At 42.1% G+C, this 27,465-nt stretch overlaps 3 protein-coding genes across 5 annotated transcripts in view; 2 read left to right on the top strand and 1 right to left on the bottom strand.

Moving 5' to 3' along the window:
* Nucleotides 1-7,222, top strand: part of USP30 (ubiquitin specific peptidase 30) — a 29,100-nt gene extending 21,878 nt beyond the window's left edge. For all 3 annotated transcript variants that reach the window (XM_067473056.1, XM_067473055.1, XM_067473054.1), the window contains exons 8-12: nt 1,932-2,018; nt 3,845-3,910; nt 4,303-4,441; nt 4,802-4,871; nt 6,102-7,222. In XM_067473056.1, the coding sequence (XP_067329157.1) occupies nt 1,932-2,018; nt 3,845-3,910; nt 4,303-4,441; nt 4,802-4,871; nt 6,102-6,315 (576 nt within the window). In that variant the 3' untranslated portion in view covers nt 6,316-7,222. The remainder of the gene's footprint in view (nt 1-1,931; nt 2,019-3,844; nt 3,911-4,302; nt 4,442-4,801; nt 4,872-6,101) is intronic.
* Nucleotides 7,223-7,224: 2 nt separating this feature from the next.
* ALKBH2 (alkB homolog 2, alpha-ketoglutarate dependent dioxygenase) lies at nt 7,225-15,667 on the bottom strand. Its single transcript, XM_060786123.2, has 4 exons — nt 15,211-15,667; nt 10,693-10,905; nt 8,050-8,248; nt 7,225-7,607 (listed from the first exon to the last, which is right to left on the bottom strand). The coding sequence occupies exons 2-4, from the start codon at nt 10,889-10,891 to the stop codon at nt 7,295-7,297; spliced, it is 711 nt and encodes a 236-aa protein (XP_060642106.2). The 5' UTR covers nt 10,892-10,905; nt 15,211-15,667; the 3' UTR covers nt 7,225-7,294.
* On the top strand, nt 15,216-25,570 carry UNG (uracil DNA glycosylase). The gene is given in 8 exon segments (XM_060786124.2): nt 15,216-15,347; nt 15,349-15,480; nt 16,506-16,706; nt 18,045-18,140; nt 18,241-18,338; nt 23,195-23,283; nt 24,696-24,874; nt 25,204-25,570. Coding segments are annotated over 8 exon segments (1,044 nt in total). The 5' UTR covers nt 15,216-15,239; the 3' UTR covers nt 25,345-25,570.
* The last annotated feature ends 1,895 nt before the right edge of the window (nt 25,571-27,465 follow it).

Here is a 27,465-nt window from a genome sequence, read left to right as displayed (position 1 = left end):
CTGGGCTGCAAGAATCAGGCCTTCTATCTCATTTTCAGGGTTCCATTTATGAGACATAACCAGGTTGTCATCATCTTCTCCTTCTTCTATAATATTTTATTAAATAATCCTTATTATTATTATATTAAATATATTATTGTTATTATTCAATATTATTGATAATAAATATATTATTATAAATTACTTTTAATTATTATAATAACATGTTATATATTATTAAATTATTAAGCATTACAAAATATTGTATTATGTATTAAATATAATATTATAAAATATACAATATTATATTATTTATTATATATTAAATATATTATTATACAATATTAAATTACTAATAAATATTACAAAACTAGCTAAACTTGGCTATGCTTTGCTGTGGCTCAGTCTGATATGAAATGAATGAGATAGTAAATAAAAATATTGTTGCAAACATAGATACACCAAGGAAACACACCATTCAATTCAATACCCTGCCTTGCTTTGCTGTGTCTATATGGAAAGAAAAGAAAGAGGTTTTTTACCAGAAATCATTTTTATTGTAAAACTAGTGGACTGACTACATTTTTTTTGTTTGTCCATTTTCTGCATAAACATAAAGAGCAGATGATTTACTGACTCTGGAGTATGCGACATATAAGTGCCCCTGAGAGAAGTAATTGTTTTCTAATTTCAAACAGCACACTTACAAAGATTGCCCCTGCGCGAAGCAAGGTGTATTGGAAATTGAAGTACTTTGTACTTGGACTCCATGTTGGTTGGAATGAGTAGTATTTACGGAAGTAGTATGTCTTCACCTTAGATGGGAAGGTGATTTTCCTGTTTCTAGATTTGTAGGTGCAATGCTGCTCATATTATAGCCGGCGAAACCAGCGGCACTAAAAATCCCAAACACATTGACTTCCCCTGTACTATTTGCATTTCCAATAGCAACCAATCACAGATCAGCTGTCATTTCTTGTACTGCGGAGGTGAAATGATAGCCACTCTGTGATTGGTTGGTATTACTTATACTGCTGAGGTATAGAGAAAGCAGCTCTGTTATGGGTTATTTCTTTTACTGCTGAGGTAAAAGGAAAGCTGCGCAGTGATTGGTTGCTAGAGCTCAGTTTTAATTTCTTATCCTGCAGTGGTAAAATGAAAGCTAGGCTATGAGTGGTTGCTTTGGACTTCACAGATTCCATTTTGTCTATTCCTGGACTGCTAGTTTTATTCTAATATACATGTGTATTCAAATACACCATTGTGTCAAAATTTCATTTAACTATAAAAATGTGTGTATTGAAATGCAACGTTGTGTCAAAATGTCAAGTCCATTGACGGATTACTTTTCGAGTTTTGCAAGCACAAACATACGCAGGCTGAAATTTTATATATAAAAATATTGTATTATGTATTATATATATTATTATAATAAAATATCATTCTTATACAGTATTATATTGTTTACTATATATTATTACATATATTATTATACAATATTAAATTATTATTATTTAATATTGTATTGGTTAAAAGGTTTCCCCCTGACATTAAGTCTAGTTGAGTCTGACTCTGGGGGTTGGTGCTCATCTCCATTTCTAAACCGAAGAGCTGCTGTTGTCTGTAGATACTTCCAAGGTCATTTGGCCAGCATGACTGCATGGAGCGCCGTTACCTTTCCGCTGGAGCGGTACCTATTGATCTACTCATATTTGCATGTTTTCGAAGTGTTAGGAGCCACCGGTGGTGCTGTGGGTTGAACCACTGAGCTGCTGAACTTGCTGATTGAAAGGTCGCAGGTTTGAATCCGGGGAGTGGTGTGAGCTCCCGCTATTATCCCCAGCTTCTGCCAACAAAATATTGTATTATGTATTAAATATAATATATTATTAATATACAACATTATTAATTATTATTATTGTTGTCATTGTTATGTTATAAAATTACTGCAGGGAGGACCCGTGACGCTGGAGCAGTGCCTCCGCCACTTTGTCTCCTCCGAGTCGGTCCAAGGCGTCGAGTGTGACTCCTGCAACAAGGTCTCTTGCTTATTATTATTATTATTATTATTATTACCTAGGTTTTTGATTTTTAAGTTAATTAAAATAATGTAATTTAAGCGTGTTTCAAATGTTTATTATAAACTGTTATCATTATTAATATTATTAATAGCTTTGAATAATATAACAATAATATATTTTATATTTATATTTTTCTATAATCACGTTTACTTTTAAAAAATTAACCGTTATCAGATATTAATATGATGATAATGATGTCGGTTGTTTTGCATTATAAAGTAACAATTCATTATTATAGTTGTTATTATGTGGATTTTTAATTTATTAAAATAGCAGAACTGTTTCAAATAGTCAGAGGATTGTTAAATCCCATCTCCCAAGATGGCATTCCTGACAACTTGGCGGCTTGCTGTGAAGCGTTTGCTCGGTTCTTTGCAGACAAAGTTGCTCTGATCCATTCTGGCTTGGACACAATGTTAACAGCAGTCTCTGAGGATGTAACATGAGCACCTGCTTGTCTGGTTTTGGTGGATTCATTTCAATTCGTGGAGCTTGAGGATGTGAACAAGATCCTTGGAGAAGTGAGGGCAAGCACATGCATCCTAGACCCCTGCCCATCCTGGCTGATAAAGGAAGCCAGAGGGGGTTTGGCAGAGTGGGTGAAGGTGGTGGTGAATGCCTCCCTACAGGAAGACACATTTCCAGCAGCTTAAAGGGAGCTGTTATAAAACTGCTGTTGAAAAAAAATCACTGGATCCCACTCAATTAATCAACTTTCGGCCAGTTTCCGATTTCCCCTTCTTGGACAAAATCATGGAGTTGTGGTGGCCTCACGACTCTAGGAGCTCTTGGAAGGAACGGACTATCTGGATCCGGCGCAGTCTGGCTCTAGGCCGGGACATGAAACTGAAACAGTCATGGTCGTCTTAGTGGATGATCTACGCCGGGAACTGGACAGGAGGAATGTGTCCCTGTTGGTTCTGCTGGACCTCTCAGCGGCCTTAATACCGTAGACCACGGTATCCTTCTGGGGCGCCTCGCAGGGATGGGCCTTGGAGGTACTGTTCTGCAGTGGCTTCAGTCCTTCCTGGAGGGTTGTTCCCAGAAGGTATTGGGGGACACCTGCTCGGCCCCACAGCCATTGTCCTGTGGGGTCCCGCAGGGCTCAATATTGCCCCCCATATTGTTTAACATCTACATGAAACCGCTGGGAGAAATAATCTGGAGTTTTTGAATTCGATGTCACCTGTATGCAGACAACATACAACTCTATCACTCCTTTCCACCTGCTACTAAGGAAGCTGTTCAGGTCTTGAACTGGTGCTTGGCAGCCGTGTCGGTCTGGATGGGAGCAAACAAATTGAAATTGAATCCAGACAAGATTAGTGAGCAAATTCTTCAGGTAGCGCAGAGTTGTCTTCCATCTCTGAAGCCAAGAAAGAACAGTGGATAAAGTCCACATAGGAGCAGTCAGAAGGCCTGGAAGCTGCTAAGACGGTTGAGCAATGATCCCTCACAAACTAATACCCATGCCAACATAAAGGCAGATCAGATAGCGCATCAACTTCTGAAGGATGGGAAACCCAACCTTGTCACCAAACAAGGAAGGAAACCAATAGTCAGACAACCAGATAATGAGAACAACAATCTTTGTTATTATATTGATATTATCAATACTTATTATTGCAATGATTATTCTGTGGGCTCTCCACTTTTAAATTTATTATTATTATTCTGTATTTTAAAATTTTATGATTATAAAATATTCTATTGATATTATTATTTGGTGGTTTTTTTCCTTTTTTAAAATGTATTATTATTGTTGTTGTTATTATTTCTTGCAGGTTGGAACACCAGGGAGGGCGGAAGGTGGGCGCAGCACTTTTGTGAAGCAGCTGAGGCTGGGCAAGGCAAGCAAGGCTGTTTTTTAAAGGATCACATTATTATTAAATAGTATTGTTGAATTATACTATGAAATATTATTGAATTATATTATTACACAATATTACTATTAAATATTATTATTACATATTAATATTTATAATATTAATAATTATCAAATATTGAATTAGAATATTGAATATTACTATTAAATATTAAATATTATTGAATTATATTGTTACATGTAGTATTAAATATTATTAAATTTAAATGTTATTGAAATATTAAATATTAAATTATTAAATATTGTTTAATATTATTAAATATTGAATAGTGTTAAATGTTGACTATTGTTGAATTATTAAATATTATTGGCTATTGGCATTATTAACTATGATGATGAAATGATTATGCTTTGCAGCTGCCTCAGTGCCTGTGCCTGCACTTGCAGCGGCTGAGCTGGTCTGGGCGGTGTGGCCAAGCTCTCAAACGCCGAGAACGCGTCCTCTTTGGGGAGACCCTGGCCCTATGCCCCTTCCGACACAGCCCCTCCCGGACAGGTAGGAGACCATCATCAGGGCCAACCATCATATTTAATCATTATTACTGTTGAATAGTATTAAATACTATTAGATATTATTATTATTGAATTATATTAATAAATATTATTAAATATTATGGTTGAATTATATTATTGGATATTATTCTTGAATATTATTGTTGCATCTTATTATTAAACATTGCTAAATATTATTGAATTAATACTAATATTAAGTAATAGAATATAAGAATTAATATAATATTAATTATATTAAATAAATGGTATTATTATTAGTAATTATTATAATAGAATTCTAGAATTTAGGTTATTACTACTACTACTACTAATAATAATACTAATATTCTAACTCTCTGTGCAGATGCTGATCCGCCATCAGATGGCAAAACTGCTTTGGCCAATGGTGCCTGCCCCGCCCTCCCTGACCGCAGGTGAGTTCATCCAGAGGTTGATTCATGGTCAATCGAGGGTCAAATGAGGGCCAATCGAGACGGTCAGTCGAGAGGTTGATTCAAGACCAATCAAGATGATCAATCAAAGGGTCAATTGAGGATTTGATTCGGGGTCAATCGAGGGGTCAATCAAGGGGCCCACTGAGGCCAATCGAAGGTCAAGGGAGGGCCAGTCAAGGGGTTGATTAAGGGTCAAGTTGAGAAGGTCATTCAAGAGGTTAATTGAAGATCAATTGAGGGATAGATCGAGGGCCATCGAAGGTCAACTGAGGGGTCCATTGAGGGCCATCAAAGATCAATGGAGGGGCTCATTAAGTTGATTGAGGGTCAATCGAGGGGCTCTCTCTCGAGGGGCCCTTTGAGGGCAATCGAAGGTCAGTTGAAGGCTAATTGATGGGTTGATTTGGTGTCAATTGAGAGGTCCATCGAGGGGTTGATTCTTGGTCAATCGAAGGTCAATTGAGGAGGTCAGTTGAGAGGTTGATTGAGAGTCAATTAAGGGGTCCATCAAGAATCAATCAAGGGGTCAATGGGGGGTCCATCGAGAATAAATTGAGGACTCCATCAAGGGCAATCCAAGGTCAATGGAGGGGATCCATCAAGGGGTTGATTCAGGGTCAATTGCGGGTTCCATCGAGGATCAATCAAGGGGTCAATTGAGGGTCCATCGAAAATCAGTTGAGTTCATCAAAGGCAATTGAAGGTCAACTGAGGGGTCCTTCAAGGGGCCAATTGAGAAGTTAATCGAGGGCCAGTTTAGGGGTCCACCAAGGGGTTGGTTGAAGGTCAGCTGAAGGTTCCACTGAGGGATTGATTCTGGGTCAATTGAGTGGTCAATTGAAATCAGTTGAGAGGTTGATTCAGGGTCAATTGAGAGGTCAATCAAGGGCATCAAAGGTCAATCGAGGGGTTGCTACAGGGTCAATTGAGAAGTCCATTTAGGGAAACTGAAGGTCAATCAAAGGTCAATATATGTAAGCCGTCTTGAGTCCCCTATGGGGTTGAGAAGGGCGGTGTTTAAATACAGTGAATAAATAAATAAACTGAGGAGTCAATTGAGGGGCTGATTTTGGGTCAATTGAGAGGCCAATCGAGAAAGTCAGCCAAGAGGTTGATTGAGGGTCAATTGGGAATCAACGGAGGGGTCCATCAAGGGGACTTGCATAGGGGATTCCAATTCCCATCATCTTCCCCTCTCTTGTCCTGCAGCTCCGGATCCTGCGCCTACCGCTTGATGGCAGTGGTGGTGCACCACGGGGACATGCACTCAGGGCACTTTGTGACCTTCCGTCGCTCACCAGCCTCCCCCCGCTGGCTCTGGGCCTCGGATGACGTTGTGCGGAGGAGCTCCTTGCAGGAAGTCCTGGCCTCCAGCGCCTACCTGCTCTTCTATGAACGCATCCAGACAACAAAGACGACCTGAGGCTTCCATCCGACTGATATATTCTTCCTCCCACAAGAGGGACCAGGACAAAGGCAGCGGTGCTCCACAGAGTTCGGTGTTTTTCAAGAAGCGCTTCCCACTTTCCAGGCACTTTATGACCCTCCTCTAAGTGCCTTGACCTCCCCTCAGGGTCTTCCAGACGGCGTCTGTCAAGGGGGCCATTTAAGGGTTGATCTGAGGACAATCGAGAGGGTCGATTAAGGGGACAATCGAGGGTTAATCTGAGGACAATTGAAGGGTTAATTGAGGGCCAATTGAGAGAGTCAATTGAGAATCAATCGAGGGGCTAATAGAGGGTCAGTTGGGAAGGTTAGCGGAGAAAGTCAAGGTTGACTGAGGATCAATCAAAAGCCAGTGGAGGAGTTTATTCAGGGTCAATCGAAACATTGAATCAGGGTCCATCAAGAATCTATTGAGGGCCAATCAAAGGCTCCATTGAGGGCAAGCAAAGGTCAACTGCAGGGTCATCTCAAGGTCCATTGAGGGGTCAATTAAGAATCAGTTGAGGGCCAATTGAAGGGTCCATTGAGGGGTTGATTCATGGCCAATTGAGGGGTCCACCGAAGGTCAACTGAGAGATCCATCAATTGAGGGGTCCATCGAGGGCCAATTGACAAGGTCAGTTGAGAGATCAATCAAGAATTAGTTCAGGAGTTCATCAAAGGTTAACTGAAGGGGTAAATTCAGGGTCCATTGAGAATCAATTGAGGGCCAATCGAGTTCCTCAAAGAGTTGATTCAGGGTCTATCAAGAGAGTCAATCAAGGAATCCATTGAGCTTTGATTGAGGGGTTTGTCAAGGATTCAGTGGAGAGGATCCATTGAGGTGGTGCATCATCCCCTTTCCAGTGAAACACTCAAATAAAAATAGTCTTCCTCATACATAATATATATATATATATCCTTTATTTAAATATAGATAATAATTGGCTATGGCTCAAGTCTCCGGGAGAGTGGATTTATGGGCCAACATGGCTGCCCCGGACGTCCCGGAAGGTCAGGTTCACCCGGGGGCCCGTGACCCCCCTGCGGGCAGGGAGGCCGTGACGCCAATGCTGGTTGGTGGGGAAGCGCATCACCAGGAGGCTCCCATGCTCCAGGTGCAGCCAGACAGGGGTGGGGTGACTGGGGGTGGAGTGGCCTTTGCTGCCACAGTGCCGGAAGACAAAGTCCCGCCCGGCCCCAAAGGAGACTGAGGCAATGGGGCTGCGCGGCTCCAGCTCCCGCTCATCGTCCCGGTGCTCCCCCATGCGGTCCCGGCCATCCTTGTACCTGCAGAAAAGGAGTGTTCAGCTTTCTCCCTTGTCCAACTCTGAGAAGGACCACTTTTTTCAGTTCTGAGGACTACTCGCTCATTTCTCCAGATCCTACTTTCTCCCTTCTCCAGATCTGAGAAAGACTCCCTTTTCCACCTCTTAGAGGCCCTACTTTCTGCCTTCGTTTTTCAGCTTTGAGATTGCCTACTTTCTTCGTTCTCCACCTCTGAGAAGGACTACTCCTTATTCAGGCCCTACTTTCTCTACCTCTGAGAAGGTCTACTTTTCCCAGCTCTGAGATGACCTGCTTTCTTTTTCTCCAGCTCTGAAAAGGCCCACTTTTTACCACATCTGAAAAGGACTACTCTCTCCTTTCTCCAGGCCCCATTTTCTCCCTTCTCCACCTGATAAGGAGGAATTTTCCCAGCTCCGAAAGGCCCTAAATCCTATTAAATCACCTGTTTATGAGGACAAAATTGAAGCTATGCCCGGTGACTGCCTGGACACATTCCCTGACGCGCTGCAGCACGGGGATCCAGGGCTTCGGGGAGAAAGTGGCCCCCGAATAGGTATAGCTCAGCCCCGCATCTCCATAGGCCACCTGCTTGCGCGGGACGTTGTGCCACTTCCCAAACACATACAGCTTGGCCAAATCCCCTATTCGTAAGAGAGAGAAAATAAAGATAAATATTAACTAAACTTTTGTATGGCCGCCCATTAAGTTGAACGTCGATATGGTGTCGTCAGCATAGCTGACAAATACTACACCTCCCTTTGAAGTTCGAGGAGGGAATAAACACAAACACATATATAGTATAATATATAATTCTATAAAGTATAATATGTAATATAAAATAAATATATATATAATAAATAAAATATATAATAACATATAACTATATTATTATATTCAGCTTAGTTTTATCTGTAGCATTAGAGGGATGTTTCCTGTGAATAAGGATCACATAGTGCAATACTATTACTACTTTTATTAATTATATTTTAATTAATAATAATATATTAAATATCATTATATTGATATTTAATATTATAGTATATATTATATATAATTATATACTAGCAGTCCCCTGCCACGCGTTGCTGTGGCCCAGTCTGTTGATCTGGAAAATAAAGTCATGAGAAAGTGTTGGTTTCTAATATATGTAATGTCTTTATGCTTGTGGGAAAACAGTACTTCTTGTTGTTTCTTTATCAGTGTTGATATGGAGATTGTCTGGTTTGGTTTGCCTTCTCTGGAACATGAAACATATCATTGTCCTTCTTTAGGGGTCCCTTTCAAATCTTTGATACTGCATCTGTCATATACATATATGAGCGTGTGTGTGAATGGCTGGATGGTTCTTTGTCAGGAGGGCTTTAATTATGTTTTCTTCCCCTGGTGAAGGGATTTGGACTGGATGGCCTTAAGGCAGCATTTCTCAACCTGGGAAGTCAAGACCCCGGGGGAGGGGTCACCAGGGGGATGTCAGAAGGGTCACCAAAGGCCACCAGAAAACACAGTATTTTCTGTTGGTCATGGGGATTCTGTGTGGGATGTTTGGCCCAATTCCATCGTTGGTGGGGTTTAGACTGCTCTTTGATTGTAAGTGAACTAGAAATCCCAGCAACTACATGTTTCCCATGAATAAGGATCCTATAGTGCAGCAGTTCTCAACCTGGGGGTCGTGATCCCCAGAGGGGTTGCGGCACCATGTCCATTGGCCCTGCCCCCTCCACCAGGCTGCGCAGTGCTGCCTCTGTTCTGTGTTTTTTGCCACCTGCCGAGTTTGGCAGTTGGCGTGACCAGGACAAGAGGCAAAATGTGAGGCCAGGCCACGCGGTGCTGCCTCCCTCGTCTGGCTTTCGTCGCTTGCCAGGCCCGACGGGCGGTGCAAGCCAGGCAAGGGGCTTCCCGTGAGGCCAGGACATGCGGTGGTGCCTCCCTCACCTGGCATTTGCCATTTGCCAGGCCCTACGGGTAGCGTGAGCCAGGCAAGGGAGAAGAAAAGAAGGAAAGGGAGGAAAAAGGAAGGAAGGAAAGAAGGAGAGAAGAAAAGGAAGAGAGAGAAGGAAGGAAGGGAGAAGGAAAGGGGAGGAAAAAATGAAGGAAACAAAGAGAGAGAAGGGGAAAAAAGAGAGAGAGGAAGGAAGGAAAGAAAGAAAGAGAAGGAAGGAAGGCACCTGGGGCTGCAGGGCTGGCAGGCAGTGGAAGGCACATCCGTCTCTTCGTCACGCTCCTAGTCTTCGGCCACTTTCCTCTTGCTGCTCCCTGTTGCCCCCGGACAAGAAACCAGCAGCAGCAACCAGACCAGCAGCAGGGCCAAGGGGCAGCAAGAGGAGAGCAGCCGAAGACTATGAGCGTAGCGACGAGAGACAGATGCACCTCCCGCTGCCTTCCAGCCCTACAGCCCCAGTCATGTCGCACCCCGCCTCGGATCCCCTGGTGCTCTACCGGTGGAGCTAGAGTATCCGAGGTCAGCGCCCTTCGGGACTGGGGGCAGGAAAGCCCCGGCCTGCTTGCCTGCATTCCTTCCTTCCCTCCCTCCTTTTGCCTTTCTTTTCTTTCCCCCTTCCTTCCTTTTATTATATCAATTAATATATATTTATATTACATTAAATATATCAATATAGTAAAACTATACTAATATAATATTATTTTAAATTATATTATAATATATTTTATTATAGCATTTAATAATAATAACAATCTTTTTTTACCCCCCCCCCCCCCGGAGAGACTCAAGGCAGCTTCCAAAAAAGAAAAAATGGCAAACATTGAATGCCATGTGCAATAGCAAATTAAGCAATCTTGGCTAAGACATATAACTCTGTCAGGCCTTATAAATACCCCCATAAGTATATTAAAGCATTAAAATCTCTATAAATAAAAATATAGAAGTATAAAAATATAAATATATAACAATATATAAATATATAGCTCTTCAATAAGTCAGATGGGTTAGAATCAATGGTTTCTATTAAATTAAATTACGCATATTAAATGAAATATTACATGTAAGATATAATATTCTAAACAAAATATGGAAACTTTTGTATGGCCCACCAATAAGCTGAACGTTGCTATGGTGTTGTCAGTGTACCTTGCAAATACTCGATGTCCCGTTCGAGTTCAAGAAGGATCCCGTCAGCTTCGCTTTTGCTGAAAAGGATCCTATAATCGCAATGTAGGCCCTCAGCCCGGATTTCCTTCCATATGGCTTCTTTTTCCTCCACTCCATTCTTCTCCTCCTCTTCCAATCCAAGTGGGTTCCTTTTCTTCTTGATGAGGAATTTGTCCATCCTAAATTAGTTACCTGGGAAAGGAAAGGAACAAGCATCAAGATGATGATGATAATAATAATAATAATAATAATAATAAATGGTATAATAATATAATGAACATATTATAATAAAGTATAACCAAAATATGTTTTACTAATATAATAATACTATGATATAATAGGGTATAAGGTAATAGTATAGTAATATAATATACTGTATGTTTTAATATAATAATACTATAATATAATATGGTATAATAATATAATACTTTAATAGAACAATATAATAATAGGGTTGCTGTGAGTTTTTCGGGCTGTATGGCCGTATTCCAGAAGCATTCTCTCCTGACGTTTGCCAACAATTATGGCAGGAATCCTCACAGTTTGTGAGGTCTGTTGGAAACTAGGCAAGAAGAGTTTATATATCTTTGGAATAATGTCCAGGGTGGGAGAAAGGACTTTTGTCTCTTTGAGGCAGATGTGAATGAAGAAACACAATCTACAAACTATCTGCAGACCCACTAAGAAAATCCAACAAATGCTATGTTCATCAAAGGACAAGAGGGATCCTCTGTATACCATGCAGCTGTGGACAAGTCTCCATAGGGACCAAACGCAGCAGCATTGCCCAGACACAAATCAAGGAACATGAAAGGCACTGCAGACTAATCCAACCAGAGAAGTCAGCCATAGTAGAGCACTTGATGAATCAACGTGGACAATGTTTATTTATCGTGTCAGGGGCAACCAGACAGTTGTATTACATTTCTAACAGAACAAAACAAACAAACAAACAGACAAAACACAAAATTTGCAAGCTTGATAGTTGATTAAATGTCCTTTGACCAGTAGCTGGCCACTTGGAGTGCCTCTGGTGTTGCCGCAAGGAGGTCCTCCATCGTGCATGTGGCAGGGCCCAGGTTGCATTGCAGCAGGTGGTCAGTGGTTTGCTCTTCTCCACACTCGCATGTCGTGGATTCCACTTTGTAGCCCCATTTCTTGAGGTTGGCTCTGCATCTCGTGGGGCCAGAGCGCAGTCTGTTCAGCGCCTTCCAAGTCGCCCAGTTTTCTGTGTGCCCAGGGGGGAGTCTCTCATTTGGTATCAGCCATTGGTTGAGGTTCTGGGTTTGAACCTGCCACTTTTGGACTCTTGCTTGCTGGGGTATTACAGCGAGTGTCTCGGTAGATCTTAGAAAACTCTGTCTTGTTTTAAGTTGTCGAGGTGCTGGCTGATACCCAAACAAGGGATGAGCTGGAGATGTCGCTGCCTTGGTTCTTTCACTATTGGCTGCTACTTCCCGGCAGATATCAGGTGGTGCAATACAGGGGTCCCCAAACTACTGCCCGCGGGCCGTATGCGGTCCGCCGAAGGCATTTCTCCAACCTGCGCGGCCTGGCCACGCCCACCCGGCGCCGCTCCGCCAATTGCGGACACCCTCTGCTCCGGCCGCTCTGCCTGTGTGGGAGGGAGAAGCCTCCCAGGTGGGTCCTCTGCAGAGCAGAGCGGCCAGATCAGAGGGTGTCCGCAATTGACGGAGCGGCGCAGGGTGGGCGTGGCCAGGGAACGCCGGCGTGGTGAAGGCAGGTGAACTACAACTCCAAAACTCAAGGTCAATGCCCACTAAACCCAGTATTTTCTGTTGTTCATGGGAGTTCTGTATACCAAGACTAGTTCAATTCCATCATTGGTGGAGTCCAGAATGCTCTTTGAATGAACTATAAATCCCAGCAAATACAACCCCCAAACACCACCAGTGTTCACATTTGGACATATTGAGTATCAGTGCCAAGTTTGGTCCAGATCTATCATTGAGTCCACAGTGATTTATGGAGGCAGGTGAACTACAACTCCAAAACCAAAGGACACTGCCCACCAAACCCTTCCAGTATTTTCTGTTGGTCATGGGAGAACTGTGTGCCAAGTTTGGTTCAATTCCATTGTTGATGGGGTTCAGAATGGTCTTTGATTGTAGGTGAACTATAAATCCCAGCAACTACAACTCCCAAATGTAAAGATTCTATTTTCCCCAAACACCACCAGTGTTCAAATTTGGGCATATTGAGTATTTGTGCCAAGTTTGTTCCCGATCCATCATTGTTTGAGTCCACAATGATCTCTGAATGTAGGTGAACTACAACTCCAAAACGAAAGGACATTGCCCACCAAACCCTTCCAGTATTTTCAGTTGGTCATGGGAGAAATGTGTGCCAAGTTTGGTTCAATTCCATCGTTGGTGGGGTTCAAAATGCTCTGTGATTGTAGTTGAACTATAAATCCCAGTAACTACAACTCCCAAATGACAAAATCACTTTTTTGAGTGAAGGACATACATTGGGTTGTTAGGTGTCTTGTGTCCAAAATTGGTGTCAATTCGTCCAGTGGTTTTTGAGTTCTGTTAATCCCACAAACGAAGATTTTTATTTATATAGAAGTGTGGGTTTTTGTTTTGATTTTGGGGGGGGGGGGGGTTGCACTGCAAATAATATATGTGAAGAGTGCATAGGAAATCATTCAAATTTTTTTTGCGGTACTGTGACCCGGCCCTCTGTTCAAAATGTTTGGGGACCCCTGGGCCAGACAGTGTAATTTCTCCAGTGGTGTAGGGCGCAGACACACCGTGATAATGCGGCATGTCTCATTAAGAGCCACATCCACTGTTTTAGCGTGGTGAGATGTGTTCCACACTGGGCATGCATACTCAGCAGCAGAGTAGCATAGCGCAAGGGCAGATGTCTTCACTGTGTCTGGTTGTGATCCCCAGGTTGTGCCAGTCAGCTTTCGTATGATATTGTTTCTAGCACCCATTTTTTGCTTGATATTCAGGCAGTGCTTCTTGTAGGTCAGGGCACGGTCCAGAAATTTGGGTGTGCTGCAATGCTCCAGTGGTATTCCTTCCCAGGTAATCCTCAGAACTCGGGATGCTTGTCTGTTCTTAAGGTGAAAAGCACATGTCTGTGTTTTAGATGGGTTAAGGATCAGCTGGTTTTCCCTGTAATAGGCGGTAAGGGCACCTAGAGATTCGGAGAGCTTCTGTTCAACCATCCCAAAGCTCCCTGCTTGAGCAGTAATGGCACGATCATCAGCATAGATGAAGCTCTCTGTCCCTTCTGGCAGTGGCTGGTCATTTGTGTAGATGTTGAACATGGATGGAGCAAACATGCTCCCCTGAGGCAGGCCGTTCTTCTGTTTCCGCCATCTACTTCTCTGGCCTGGAACTCGACAAAAAAGCTCCTGTTTTGTAGCAGGTTTCCTATGAGGCGGGTGAGGTAGTAATCCTTTGTCTCTCATGGGGGACATGAGAGAAGCCTCCTTGCAGGATTGCAAGAAATCCGGGCGTCCCCTGGGCAACGTCTTCGTAGACGGCTGATTCTCTCACTCCAGAAGCAACCAGAAACGTGGACAATGAGAACACAGAAATGCTGGGCCACTTTAACAACCACAATGTCAGACTACACACAGAAGCCGCTGAAATCCACAAGAAGCATGTGGACAATTACAACAGAAAAGAGGAAACAACAAAAATGAAAAAAATCTGGCTCCCAGTATTAAAGACCTCTAAAATCAGGACAGTAAATAAAGAACAGGGGAATTCCACACAAGAAACAATCAGGGCCAGCTAATCACCTCCTAACAAAGGACCCCCCAGGCAGCAACCAGCCAGACCTTGAAACTGAAAGGCCATTAAATGCTAATCAAGGTGGACAATTGCAACATCCACACCTAGCTCCAACAGACAAAGAGTTCTTTTTCCAACCCTGGATATTCCACAGATATATAAACCCCTCTTGCCTAGTTGCTAACAGACCTCACAACCTCTGAGGATGCCCGCCACAGATGCAGGTGAAACGTCAGGAAAGAATGCTTCTAAAACATGGCCATACAGCCCGGAACACTCACAGCAACCTAATAATTGTAATATTCTAGTAATACATCAATATAAAAGAACAATTTAATAATATAGTCTTGTATAATAATAAAATTATAATATGATAGCAGTATTATAATATTTTAGATTAAAATAGGCCTATATATATATATATAATAGTTTCTAAATGTAAATAAATATTATATAACTACATATAATATATACATATAAATACAAATAAAAGTATATAAATATAAATAAATCCTATATATATATATATATATACACACACACACAAGGTATTAAAATAAAAAACTAATAGTATATAAATATACAACTATAAATAGTATTTAAGTATAAATATGATAAAAATTGGCGGCCCCGTCACACTCTCTCAGCTTCACAGCAATACATAGCTCTAAATGAAAACTGCGCATGCGCACAGCCACCCGTTTGATGTCTTCCGTCTTACCTCTGAAGCGTGCCTGAAGAGAAGCAGCAATGTGCACGCGCAGAGTCGAGACCGCTAAGCTCCGCCAACACGTCTCCGAGGGGGCGGGACTTCCCGAGCCGCGCATGCGTAGTGCTTTCCGCGCCAATTTCGAGCCGAGAGGCAGACAGAGCGAGACGCGGAGGAGTAGTCGCCATGATAGGGCAGAGGACCCTGCGGTCTTTCTTCTCCCCGGTCGCTGCCGAGAAGCGGAGTCGACCCGCAGATAGCAATGGAGACGCCGATGAAAAGGTAGAATTCGGCTTTTTGGGCTTCTCTGAGGCGAAAGAGTCACCATTCAACGGACATCCAATCAGAGAGCGGGAGGGGCGGGGCCAAAGCGGGTTTGTCCAATGAGGGCGGGGTAGAGGCCGGACCTTTCCTCCTGGCGGGCCAATGGGGAGCACAGAAAGGCGGGGTTTCTTTTTAGGCGGGAAATTCCATCTTCCCCCAAGGGGAGAAGCCACTGTGTTTCTAATATTCCAATCAGGAGGTGGGGAGGGGCGGGGCAATAGTGGCACTGTCCAATGAGGGCGGGTTTGGAGGCGGTACCTTTCCTCTCGGCGGGTAAAAGGAACAAGGCATGGGGGTTCCTTTCTATGCGGGATCTTCTCCCCTAAAGGGGAGGGGCCTTGTGATCCTCAAGCCAATTAGAAAACGGGCTGTCTAGTGAGGGCGGTGCTGTCCAGTGAGGCAGGGTGGAGGCTGGCCAATGAGGAGCCAGAAGGGGCGTGGTTTCTGTTTGGGCGGGAAATAGTATACTTGAGCTCATCCATGCCATCCTCCCCCAAAGGGGTGAAGCATAGTGTTCCTCGCCTGCCAATCAGGAAGCAGGAGGGGAGGTACTGTCCAATGAGGATGGTATGGAGGCGGGACCTTCCCGCGACCCATTGAGTCCAGAGGGGCGTGGCTTCGATTTGGGCGGGAAAGAATGAACTCCCAATCAGGAAGCAGGGGCGGGGCCACTAGTGCTACTAGGCATGGCTTACTCAATGAGGCAGAGGGAAGGTGGGGCTTGAGGAAACAGCGGGCCAATGGGGACCTCGGAGGGCGTGTTTTTCCCGGGAAAGCCACGGAAGTCAGCGCATTGTGATTTATTTATTTACCTTATGTATATCCCGCCTTTCTCGACCCGGAGGGGCACGCAGGGCGGCTTACAATCGCACCTCCATGGGGCCTCAAAACATACCACATCAGTTAAAACCTAAGTTAAACCTTGAAGCACAATGCTAGGGAGGTTTCGGACCTTCCTGACTGGCTGCGTGCCTTTTTGGCAGCCCTGCAAAAGAGCCAAGGCGGAGCCGGGGCCCCCGCTCAGCCCGGAGCAGCTGGAGCGCATCCGGAGGAACAAAGAGGCGGCCCAGCAGAGGCTGCGCCAGGCCCGCTCCGGAGGAGGAGGCGCCCTCCTCACCGACCAGATCGCCCCCGCCTGGAAAGCGGCCCTCGAGCACGAGTTCCACAAGCCCTACTTCAGCCAGGTACATCTTCTTCTTATTGTTATATATCGGGAGAGAGTATATCATATAGAGTTATATATTATAATATACTAGCCCTCCCCAGCCACGTGTTGCTGTGGCCCACTCTGGTGCTCTGGAAAAGAAAGTAATGAGAAAGTGTTATTTTCTAATATATGTAATGCCTTTCTGCATGTGGGTAAACAGTATTTCTTGCTGTTTCTTTGTCAGTGTTGATGTGGAGAGTGTCTGGTTTGCCTACTCTGAAACATGCAACAGATAATTGTCCTTCTTTAGGAGTCCCTTTCAAATCTATGATACTATATCTGTGTGAATCATATCTATCTCTATCTATGGCTGGATGGCTCTTTGTCAGGAGGGCTTTGATTATGTTTTCTTGCCCTGGTGAAGGGAGTTGGACTGGATGGCCTTAAGGAAGCATTTCTCAACCTGGGGCTCAGGACCCTGGGGGAGGGTCGTGAAGGGGGTGTCAGAAGGGTCGCCAAAGACCACCAGAAAACACAGTATTTTCTGTTGGGCATGGGGGTTCTGTGTGGGAAGTTTGCCCCAATTCTGTCATTGGTGGAGTTCAGAATGCTCTTTGATTGTAGGTGAACTATAAATCCCAGTAACTACAACTCCCAAATGTCAAAGTCTGTTTTCCCCCAAACTCCATCTGTGTTCATATTTGGACATATGGAGTATTCATGCCAAGTTTGGTCCAGAACCATCATTGTTTGAGTCCACAGTGCTGTCTGGATGTAGGTGAACTACAACTCCCAAACTCAAGGTCAATGCTCACCAAACCCTTCTATTGTTTTCTGTTGGTCATGAGAGTAATGTGTGCCATGTCCACAGTGCTCTCTGAACTGAACGTGGCATTGTGTTAAAATCTGCCTTTACTATTAAAACACAAGTGAATTCGATTGCAATATTGTGTTAAAATTTTAAGTCACTCAACCATCTATTTTTTGAGTTTTGCAAGCAGAAAAATACGCAGGTTGATATTTTATATATAAAGATAATAATAATAAATATAATAAAATATAATAATACATAATATAATTATAATAATATAACAATATCAATTATAATAGAATATAATAATAATAAACGTAATAACTAATAATAATAAACAAATTACTACACTTCCTCTTTACCTTTACAGTGCTGCCTTTCTTCAACTCTGGCCTCAAGACGTTAGAAAAATAGCAATAATAATAATAATAATAATAAAATAGTAATATAATATATGATGATAATAATATAATAAAATAGTAATAATATATAATAATAATATCAATAATAACATGTTATTTTTAATGATGATAATAATTCTTGTCTCTCCTCTAAACCAACCAGCTCATGTCCTTTGTTGCCGAGGAGCGCCGCCGACACACAGTGTTCCCTCCACCGCACCAGGTCTTCACTTGGACCCAGATGTGTGACATCAGCGATGTGAGTACCTGCTTGTCCATCTGCCGGGAGGGATTGGGTGGTGCCTTCCCGCATGGCGTAGTGTGGCTGAATGTTCCTTTCTTTCTATCTTTCCATCCAGGTGAAAGTAGTGATCTTGGGCCAAGACCCCTACCACGGCCCCGGCCAAGCCCACGGCCTCTGCTTCAGTGTCCAGAGGCCCCTCCCACCGCCACCCAGGTATATGATCATATTATAATATTAAAATAGTATAATAAATATAATAATAAATATAATGATAGTAATAAATATACATCTGATCCTTTCTATCTCTATCCTGTCCCCTTGTGGCCACGTCTGGGCATTGCATCCATATAATAATATAATCTATATAAATAAAAATGTAATGTTCGTTTGTGGGATTAACAGAACTTAAAAACCACTGGATGAATACTATGATCATTTTTCAAATCTGAAGTGATATTTGATAATAATAATAATAATAATAATAATCTATATAAATAAAAATGTAATATTCGTTTGTGGGATTAACAGAATTTAAAAACCACTGGACAAATTGCCGCCAAATTTGGCCATAAGACACCAACCAAAGCAATCTATGTCCTTCACTCAAAAAAAACTCCCCCCTAAAAACGACAAGACCTTTAAAATTTAAAAAAGGAAAAAGAGAACACAGCGTGTGCGTGCAAACCCCTTCTCTTCCCGCCGTCCCCGCGGACACAGCCAGCGTGAGAGGCACCAACGGCCATCCTCCCTCACCGCTGGATCAGGGCAGGAGGCAAGGGAGGCTAGGAGCACTGAGGAGGCCACCTTACCCCACCTTCCCCTTCTGTTCTATTCTGTCAGTTGTGGTGTTCAGCATGCTCATTGATTGTAGGTGAACTAAAAATCCCTAATCTCAAACACCAGCCTAAGCAGCGGAGGCAGAGAGGCCTCTTCCTGCACCTCCTGCTTCGCTCAAGACCTGGCGGAACAGCCCTAAGGCTGCCCTGAGCCAGGGAGCAGGAGTGGGAGGAGGCCTCTCCCTCGCCGCCGCTGTGCTGCTGGTGCGCGGCGATGGCTTTCATACTGAATGTGCCTGGCTGAGGCCTGGCCCGCCTTGCCCAAACACAGTTGCTGGCAGAGAGGTCTTCCTCAGACTCCACCAGTATATTTGTGCCAAGTTTGGATCCATCTTTGTTTGGATTCACAGTGCTCTCTGGGTGTAGGTGAACTTCTATTCTTCATCAGAGGCTGAATGGTCATCTATCAGGAGTGCTTTGATTGTGTTTTTTCCTTTATAGGAGAAAGGGCTGGACTGGATGGCCCTTGGAGGTTTTTTCCTACCCTAGGATTCTATTATTATTATTATTATTATTAAGCAGAGGGTGAATGATGTCCATCTGTCAGGAATGCTTTGATTGTGGGGCAGGAATGGATGGCCCTTGGAGGTCTCTTCTTACCCTACAATTCTATTATTATTAATACTATTGTTGTTGTTATTATTATTAAGTAGACTTTCTCATTACTTAATTTTCAGTATCACCAGATTGCACCACAGGAACGTGTGGCTGGGTACAGCTAGTATAATATAATAATATAATTACTACAATAAAAATATAATAAATATAACAATAAATACAATAATAATTATAAATAAGTTATCATTTCTATCTCTATGCCACCCCTTGTGGCTGTGTCTAGGCATATATTTATTATGATGATGATTATTATACACATATAATAAATGCACTGTGGACTCAAACAATGATGGATCTGGACAAACTTGGCATGAATAGACAATGTAATACCTTGCAGACCGCATCTCGGCCTACGAGCCCACAAGGACCTTGAGATCATCTGGGGAGGCCCTTCTCTCGGTCCCGCCTGCCTCACAGGCACGTCTGGCGGGGACGAGAGAGCGGGCCTTCTCGGTGGTGGCCCCCCGGCTGTGGAACTCCCTCCCTGCTGAAGTTAGACAGGCGCCCTCCCTTTTGGCCTTTCGTAAGGGCCTGAAAACATGGCTTTTCGAGATGGCCTTCAACTGAGTGCTATGTTATTGGAAATGACGACCGGAATGGACTACGACTATGAGAATGATTATGTCCCCATGATATGACGAAGCGGATTTTTAGTATAAGTAGATGTTTGTAGTAGTAGAATGTTGGTTACTGTCTTGATTTATTGTAAATTGTCTTTTTCTATGTTGTTGTACACCGCCACGAATCGCCCTAGGGCTGAGAGCGGCGGTTAATAAGTGCAAGTAATAAATAATAATAATAATAATGTACTCAAATGTGAACACTGGTGGAGTTTGAGGAAAATAGACCTTGACATCTGAGAGTTGTAGTTGCTGGGATTGATAGTTCACCTACAATCAAAGAGCATTCTGAACCCCACCAAGGATAGAATGGGGCCAAACTTCCCACACAGAACCCCCATGACCAACAGAAAAATTATTTATTTATTTATTTATTTACTTTGCTTATATACCGCTGTATCTCAAGCCCGAAGGCGACTCACAGCGGTTCACAAACAGTAAAAACAGTAGAAACAGCAGTGGTTCCATGCAACATATAACAATTGACTTAACACATTATCCATAAATTACCAATAAGCAATTACAATGCACAATTATTACAAAAAACAACCGTACCCAATCTTCTCATCATCCAAGCGTAGTCCAGGTTCGTCGTCCATTGTTCCATTCCTATATTCCATTACCAGAATGCACTAAATTACTCAAACGCCTGCACAAACATCCAGGTCTTCACCTTTTTGCGGAATACCATTAGAGATGGTGCTAGTCTAATGTCCGTAGGAAGGGCGTTCCACAGCCGAGGAGCCACCACCGAGAAGGCCCTATCTCTCGTCCCCGCCAGCCGAGCTTGAGAAGCAGGCCCGAACCGTTTAGGGCTTTAAAGGCCAACGCCAGCACTTTGAATTCAGCCTGGTAGCAGATCGGTAGCCAGTGGAGTTGGCGCAACAGGGGGGTTGTATGCTCCCTGCACCCCGCTCCTGTTAAAATCATGGCTGCCGAGCGTTGGACTAGTTGGAGCTTCCGAGCTGTCTTCAAAGGCAACCCCACATAGAGAGCGTTGCAGTAGTCTAAACGGGATGTAACCAGAGCGTGGACTACCGTGGCCAAGTCAGACTTCCCAAGGTACGGGCGCAGCTGGCGCACAAGCTTTAGCTGTGCAAATGCTCCCCTGGTCACCGCCGAAACCTGGGGTTCCAGGCTCAGCGATGAGTCCAGGGTCACACCCAAGCTGCGAACCTGCGTCTTCAGGGGGAGTGCGGCCCCATCCAACACAGGCTGTAACCCTATGCCCTGTTCGGCCTTGCAACTGACCAGGAGGACCTCTGTCTTGTCTGGATTCAATTTCAATTTGTTCGCCCTCATCCAGACCGTCACAGCGGCCAAGCACCGGTTCAGGACCTGGACAGCCTCCTTAGTAGCAGGTGGAAAGGAGTGACAGAGTTGGACATCATCCGCGTACAGATGACACCGTACCCCGAAACTCCGGATGATCTCCCCCAGCGGCTTCATGTAGATGTTAAACAACATGGGAGACAATATTGAGCCCTGAGGAACCCCACAAGACAATGGTTGTGGGGTTGAACAGGTGTCCCCCAACAACACCTTCTGAGATCGACCCTCCAGGAATGACCGGAGCCACTGCAAAACAGTACCTCCAAGACCCATCCCCGCGAGGATACTATGTTTTCTGATGGTCTTTGGCAACCCCTCTGACACCCTCCTCCCGACACCCCCCCAGGTTGAGAAACGCTGTCTTAGCCTTGATCAGCAACTGAACAAGAGGTTTGGGGGGAATTGACCTTGATTTATAGGTGTTGCAGTTCACCTACATCCAGAGAGCACTGTGAACCCAACCAAGGATAGATCTGGACCATACTTGCCACGGTTGATGGGATTTACAGTACTTTCACTCATTTCCTGAGACCACTGTGACCCACACAAATGACGGGCCTGGACCAAACTTGCCACACAGACCCCCCATGACCCACTTTATATCTTGGTGCGGACTGGAGAAGGATGGACCAGGGATGATGGAAATTGCAGTATCTTCACTCACTTTCAGAAACTACTGTGACCCGAACAAATGATGCACTTGGACCAAATTTGACACACAGACTCCCTATGACACACTTTCTGTCCTGGTGAGAGTTGGGGGTGGATGGACCACAAGACCATGGGATTTGCAGTACTTTCACCCAATTCCACAGACCACTGTGTCCCCCATGAATGACAGGCCTAACTTGGGATACAAAGCCCCAACAGAATATACTGGAGGGGAACTGATCCACCTGCGTGGGGGTTATAGTTCACCCTGCATCCAGAGCACTCTGAACCCCATCAATGACAAATCTGGACCACACTCTGAACACAGAACTCTGGTGACCAAGAGATGTTTGTGGGGGGACCAAACTACCCACATGGGAATTGTAGTTCACCCTGCACCCAGAGCACTCTGAACCCCACCAATGACGGATCCGGGCCAGATATGGTACACAGACTCAACATGCCCAACTGTGAATACAGGCAGAGTTTGGGGATCATTGCCCTCGGAATCTGGTAGTTGTAGTTCACCTGAATCCATCGAGCACTGAACCCAACCAACGTCAAATCTGGACCACACTTGGCACATAGACCCAACATGGACAACTATGCCTGGTTTGGGGAGGATTTACCCACGATTCTGAGAACTGTAGTTCACCCACATCCTTACGCATTTTCTAATGGGAGCATTCATAAAAAACCAAATCAAAGACTGGCTTTTTTTCTAATAATGTTACTAATTAACTGAATGATATTGCCTTTCAACCCAAAACAAACAATGCCTTTTTCAAATAACCCGTTCTTTGCTGGGTACCCAAGCTAGTATTTTAATATAATAAATAATAAATATAATAATAGTAATAAATACAATACAAAATATAAGAAATACATTAATAATAGTAAATAACTTTCTTATCTTTTCGATCTCTATGCTGTCCCATTGAGGCTGCATCTGAACATTGCATCCATGTAGACCAATTGAGCTGATCCTTTCTGCCTTTGGTTTGCTTTGCAGCCTAGAGAACATTTACAAAGAACTGGCCGCAGACATTGAAGGGTTTTCTCATCCGGGACACGGAGACCTGACAGGATGGGCCAAACAAGGTAAAACCCTAAAAGAGGTCTCTGTTATTGTTATTATATTATTAGTATATATTTTATTACTTTTATTATAGTTTATTACTATATTATATTACATATTTTGTTGTAATACATATTCTATATAATAATTATTATTTTATTACATCATCTATATTATACGTATTATTATTATATGGGTTCTGCATAGTTCAACATGCAGCATTAAAGGGATGTTTCTCATGAATAAGGATCACATACTGCATTATTATAATATATTAATAATATATTATCTTATTATATTTATATATATTGTCATTGTTATATATTCTTCTTATATATTATCATTATATATCTATATCTAAGTAATAGTATATTATATCATTAATTATTATGTAATACGTTATGTAATACAAACTAAACCTGACCATGCTTCACTGTGGCTCAGTGTGATATGAAATGAAATGAATGAGATAGTAAACAAAAGTATTGTTGCGAACATAGATTCACAGAGAAATCACATCATTCAGTTCAGTACCCTACCTTGCGTTGCTGTGTATACATGGAATGAAAGGAATGGAGAGAAAAAGAGAGGTTTTTTAATAGAAATATTTTTTATTGTAAAGCTATTGGATTAATTACATTTATGGTTTATCCGTTTTCTGCATAAACATAAAGATCTAATGGTTTACCAACTCTGGAGCATGGGACGTATAAGTGCCTCTGAGACAAGCAATTGTTTTCTAAATACAAACTGCACACTTGCAAAAATTTCCCCTTGCGCCTTATTGATAGTCATAGGTTATTATTTCTTTTACTGCTGAAGTAAAAGGAAAGCTGTGTAGCAATTGGTTACTCGTGCTCAGTTTTCCTTTCTTATACTGCTGTGATAAAATGAAAGCTAGGTTGTGAGTGGTTGCTTTGGGCATCACAGATTCCACTCTGTCTATTCCTGTCTATTCCTGGACTGTTAGTTTTACTCTAAATGATGTGTGTATTCGAATGGGATGTTGTGTCAAAAATTCATTTTACTATAAAAACACATGTGAATGCAACATGTCAAAATGTCAAGTCATTCGACCCACCACTTTTTGAGTTTTGCAAGCACTAACATACACAGGCTGAGATTTTATATATAAAGATATCATATTATTATATATTATAATTTATTATTATCCATCTTTATATCTTATTATGCTAAACATTATTAAATTACTATATAATATATTATTATATAATGTATATTGTTATACATAATATTATAATAGCTATATCTACCTATATATATCCTATTATTATATGTTATTATATAATATAATCTATAAAATTAGTATATATTATAATTAAATATAATATTTATCTATAGCTGTTATTATAATATTATATTAAATATTATAATATATTATATATTTATTTATCTATCGATCTGTGTGTCCTAGGTGTGCTTCTGCTGAATGCGGTGCTGACAGTGCGTGCGCATGAGCCGACTTCTCACAAGGAGAAGGGCTGGGAGGCCTTCACGGATGCAGTGGTCGCCTGGCTGAACCGGAACCTGGATGGCCTTGTCTTCCTCCTCTGGGGCTCCTACGCGCACAAGAAGGGCAGTGCCATCGACAGGGTAATAATAATATAATATAGTAATGATCTAGTATAGTCACGTAATAATAATAATAATAACAATTAATAATAATAAATTGAAATAATATGCATAATAATATACAATAATAGTATATTATATTAAATATTATTAATATATTAATATATAACGAGAATGAGAATATATAATAATGATAATATATAATAATATATAGTATTATTATTAGGTTTTGTTAACTTTGCAAATTATAGTGATTAAAATTATTCCTTATATTAAAATATATTATTTTATATTATATTAGTAATATTAATATTTATTATTATTATTATTATTATTGATCTTTCCTGCAGAAGCGTCACACAGTGCTGTTGGCAGCTCACCCGTCCCCTCTCTCTGCGCATCGAGGTTTTCTGGGCTGCAGGCACTTCTCCAAAGCCAATGCGCTGCTCCAGAAGTCTGGCAAACGGCCTATCCAGTGGGGAGACCTTTGAGGTCTTGGTCACTTTTCCGAGGTTTTTGGCTTCCAGGTTCTAGGTTCTTACGTTTTGATTGCTTTCATGCATTCAGTCCATATTCATATTGTTACATCTCGTTCTTTCAGACTGGTATGTTTCAATACCAGCTTTATTGCTTTTATGGGAATGACACTTGTTTACAACGTTGTTGTTGTTGTTTATTTTTATACATTTTTTAAAATAAACTGCATTTGTTTTGCTATTTTCTGTTTCCTTTTTGCAGACATTCCAGAATCAAAGGGAGGGCTACAAGGTTTATATTATTATAATATTTATATTATTATTATTTCATTATATTATTAATTATATTAATAGCATTAATATTTTTATGAATGCTGTATTATTTATATTTATTTTATTTATTTATATTTTTATATTATAATAATAATTATATATTATAAATTAAATTATTATTAAATTATTTATATTATTATATTATTTTTATATTATTTATACTATTATTACATACAGCAGTCACTGAACATGACAGGAGTGCTGTATTATATACTATTATATTAATGCCATGTAGAGTGTTAGCAGTAAATAATAGTAATAATGGCAGTTAATAATAATAATAATAATAACAACAATATATAATAATAATCATAATCATCATCCTTGCAACTCCAGGTGTTCTTGGATGAAACTGATTATCTGGATCTGTCGCAGGCTGGCTTCAGGCTGGATCACGGAACCGAGACAGCCTTGGTCTCCTTGGTGGGTGATCTATTCAGGGAACTAGACAGGGGGAGTGTGTCGCTGTAGGTTCTCTTGGACCTCTCAGCGGCCTTCAGTATCGTAGACCATGGCATCCTCTGGGACCTTTCTGAGAAATGGGGCTGGGAGGCACTTTTCTGCAATGGCTCTAGTCCTTTCTGGAGGGTCGTTATCAGAAGGTGTTTCAGGGGGCACTTGATCGGCCCGGCAACCATTGACTTGCGGGGTCCCACAGGGCTCAGTACTGTCCCCCATGTTGTTTAACATCTATACGAGCCTGGAACCACAGGTCGCTGTGGTGGCTAGGGGGGCTTTCGCACAATTTAAACTTGTGCGCCAGTTGCACCTGTATTTTGAGAAGTCGGAGTTGGTCACGGTGGTCCATGCTCTTGTTACCTCTCGAATAGACTATTACAACGCGCTCTATGTAGGGTTGCCTTTGAAGACTGTTCAAAGCGGTGTACAGGGAACATGCAACCCCCCTGCTGCGTCAGCTCCACTGGCTGCCAGTCTGCTACCAGGCTCAATTCAAAGTGCTGGCTTTAGTCTATAAAGCCCTGAATGTTTCTGGCCCAGCTTACCTATCTGAACGTATCTCCCTCTATGAACCATCATGGAGGCTAAGATTATCCGGGGAGGCCTTGCTCTCCATCCCGCCTTTTTCACAGGTGCAGTTAGTGGAGACAAGAGACAGTGCCTTCTCAGTGGTGGCCCCTGGGTTGTGGAACTCCCTAGTGATATTTGATCAGCTCCTTCCCTTCTAGCCTTCAGAAAGAGAGTTAAACCATGGTTTTGGGACCAAGCTTTTGGAAAATACCTGCACTGCAATAAATGAACATAGAATTTGTGCAATGACATTCGGAATGGCCCCAGATTACGATTTTGGATTATGTGATTTTAATTATTGATGTAATTGTTTTTAGATGTTTTAACTCTCTGGTTTTTAACGTAGATGTTTACCAGTTGTATGTTATTTTAAGGGAGGGTTGAGAAGGGCAGGATACAAATATGGTAAACAAACAAATAAATAATATATTAGTGTCATGTACAGTGCTGGCAGAATTAATATTATAATAATTATAATTATATATTAGTAGCAGGTATAGTACTGGCAGTATATAATAATCTATTATTATTATTATTATTATTATTATGTGCACTATATAACAATAATAATAATAATAATAATAATGCAAGAACAGTACTGGCAGTATATAATAATATTTTTAGGTACGGTGCTCTCAATATATAAATAATAGTATGACCTCTATGACCGGTGGAGCAGTGGGTTAAAGCGCTGAGCTGCTGAGCTTGTTGACCAAAAGGTCACAGGTTTGATTCCGGGGAGCGGCGTGAGCTTCCGCTGTCAGCCCTAGCTTC

This window comes from Anolis sagrei, chromosome X (genome assembly GCF_037176765.1).
Source record: "Anolis sagrei isolate rAnoSag1 chromosome X, rAnoSag1.mat, whole genome shotgun sequence".
In the NCBI taxonomy this organism is placed as follows: domain Eukaryota; kingdom Metazoa; phylum Chordata; class Lepidosauria; order Squamata; family Dactyloidae; genus Anolis; species Anolis sagrei.
The sequence above is the reverse complement of the archived record's forward strand: the minus strand, read 5'-3'. Positions and strand labels throughout refer to the sequence as shown.